A 503-nucleotide genomic window follows, 5' to 3' on the forward strand; every position below is an offset into this window, starting at 1 on the left:
GTGTCACAAATACACTGGCTAGAACTCAGAGAAATGACTATCTAGCTAAAATTTTCAGGAGAAAAGTAAACTTTTCTATTAAAAAAAAATCTACCAAGTTTCTGTTCGAAACAAAAATCAGTTCATAACTGAGAATTTAAAACTTTCTGGAAAAACTATAAAGGACACACCGTTTTAAGGTCTTCACAAACTTGTTTGAGGAATGGAACAGGTGTTTCAGGCTCCTTGAGACTGACTGCTTGCGGCCTGTGGTTTGTAGTTTTGAACTTTCTGAAATATAAGAAAAAAAGTATAATTTCCATTAGACAAATCAATACTCTCAATTTCTTCTTACTACCGTCCTGCTTTCTCTTCCCTGGTTCCCTCAGCATCATCAAGTATCCTGTTTTGTGTAGGTATTCAACTCATTCATTCCTATAAGAAGCTCTTATATTTTGAGATGCCTGGGGTTAATCCAAGTAATAAACAACTCAAAAAATTTTGGAAATGAGCAACATTTATAA

The 503-nt window shown here is 34.0% G+C and overlaps 1 protein-coding gene across 2 annotated transcripts in view; it reads right to left on the reverse strand.

The window, feature by feature from the left end:
- ANKFN1 (ankyrin repeat and fibronectin type III domain containing 1) overlaps window positions 1-503 on the reverse strand; it is a 368,177-nt gene that overhangs the window by 73,661 nt on the left and 294,013 nt on the right. For both annotated transcript variants that reach the window (XM_006154669.2, XM_027774263.1), the window contains one exon: window positions 171-270. In XM_006154669.2, the coding sequence (XP_006154731.1) occupies window positions 171-270 (100 nt within the window). The remainder of the gene's footprint in view (window positions 1-170; window positions 271-503) is intronic.

Source organism: Tupaia chinensis, unplaced genomic scaffold (genome assembly GCF_000334495.1).
Source record: "Tupaia chinensis unplaced genomic scaffold, TupChi_1.0 Scaffold000416_1, whole genome shotgun sequence".
NCBI lineage: Eukaryota > Metazoa > Chordata > Mammalia > Scandentia > Tupaiidae > Tupaia > Tupaia belangeri.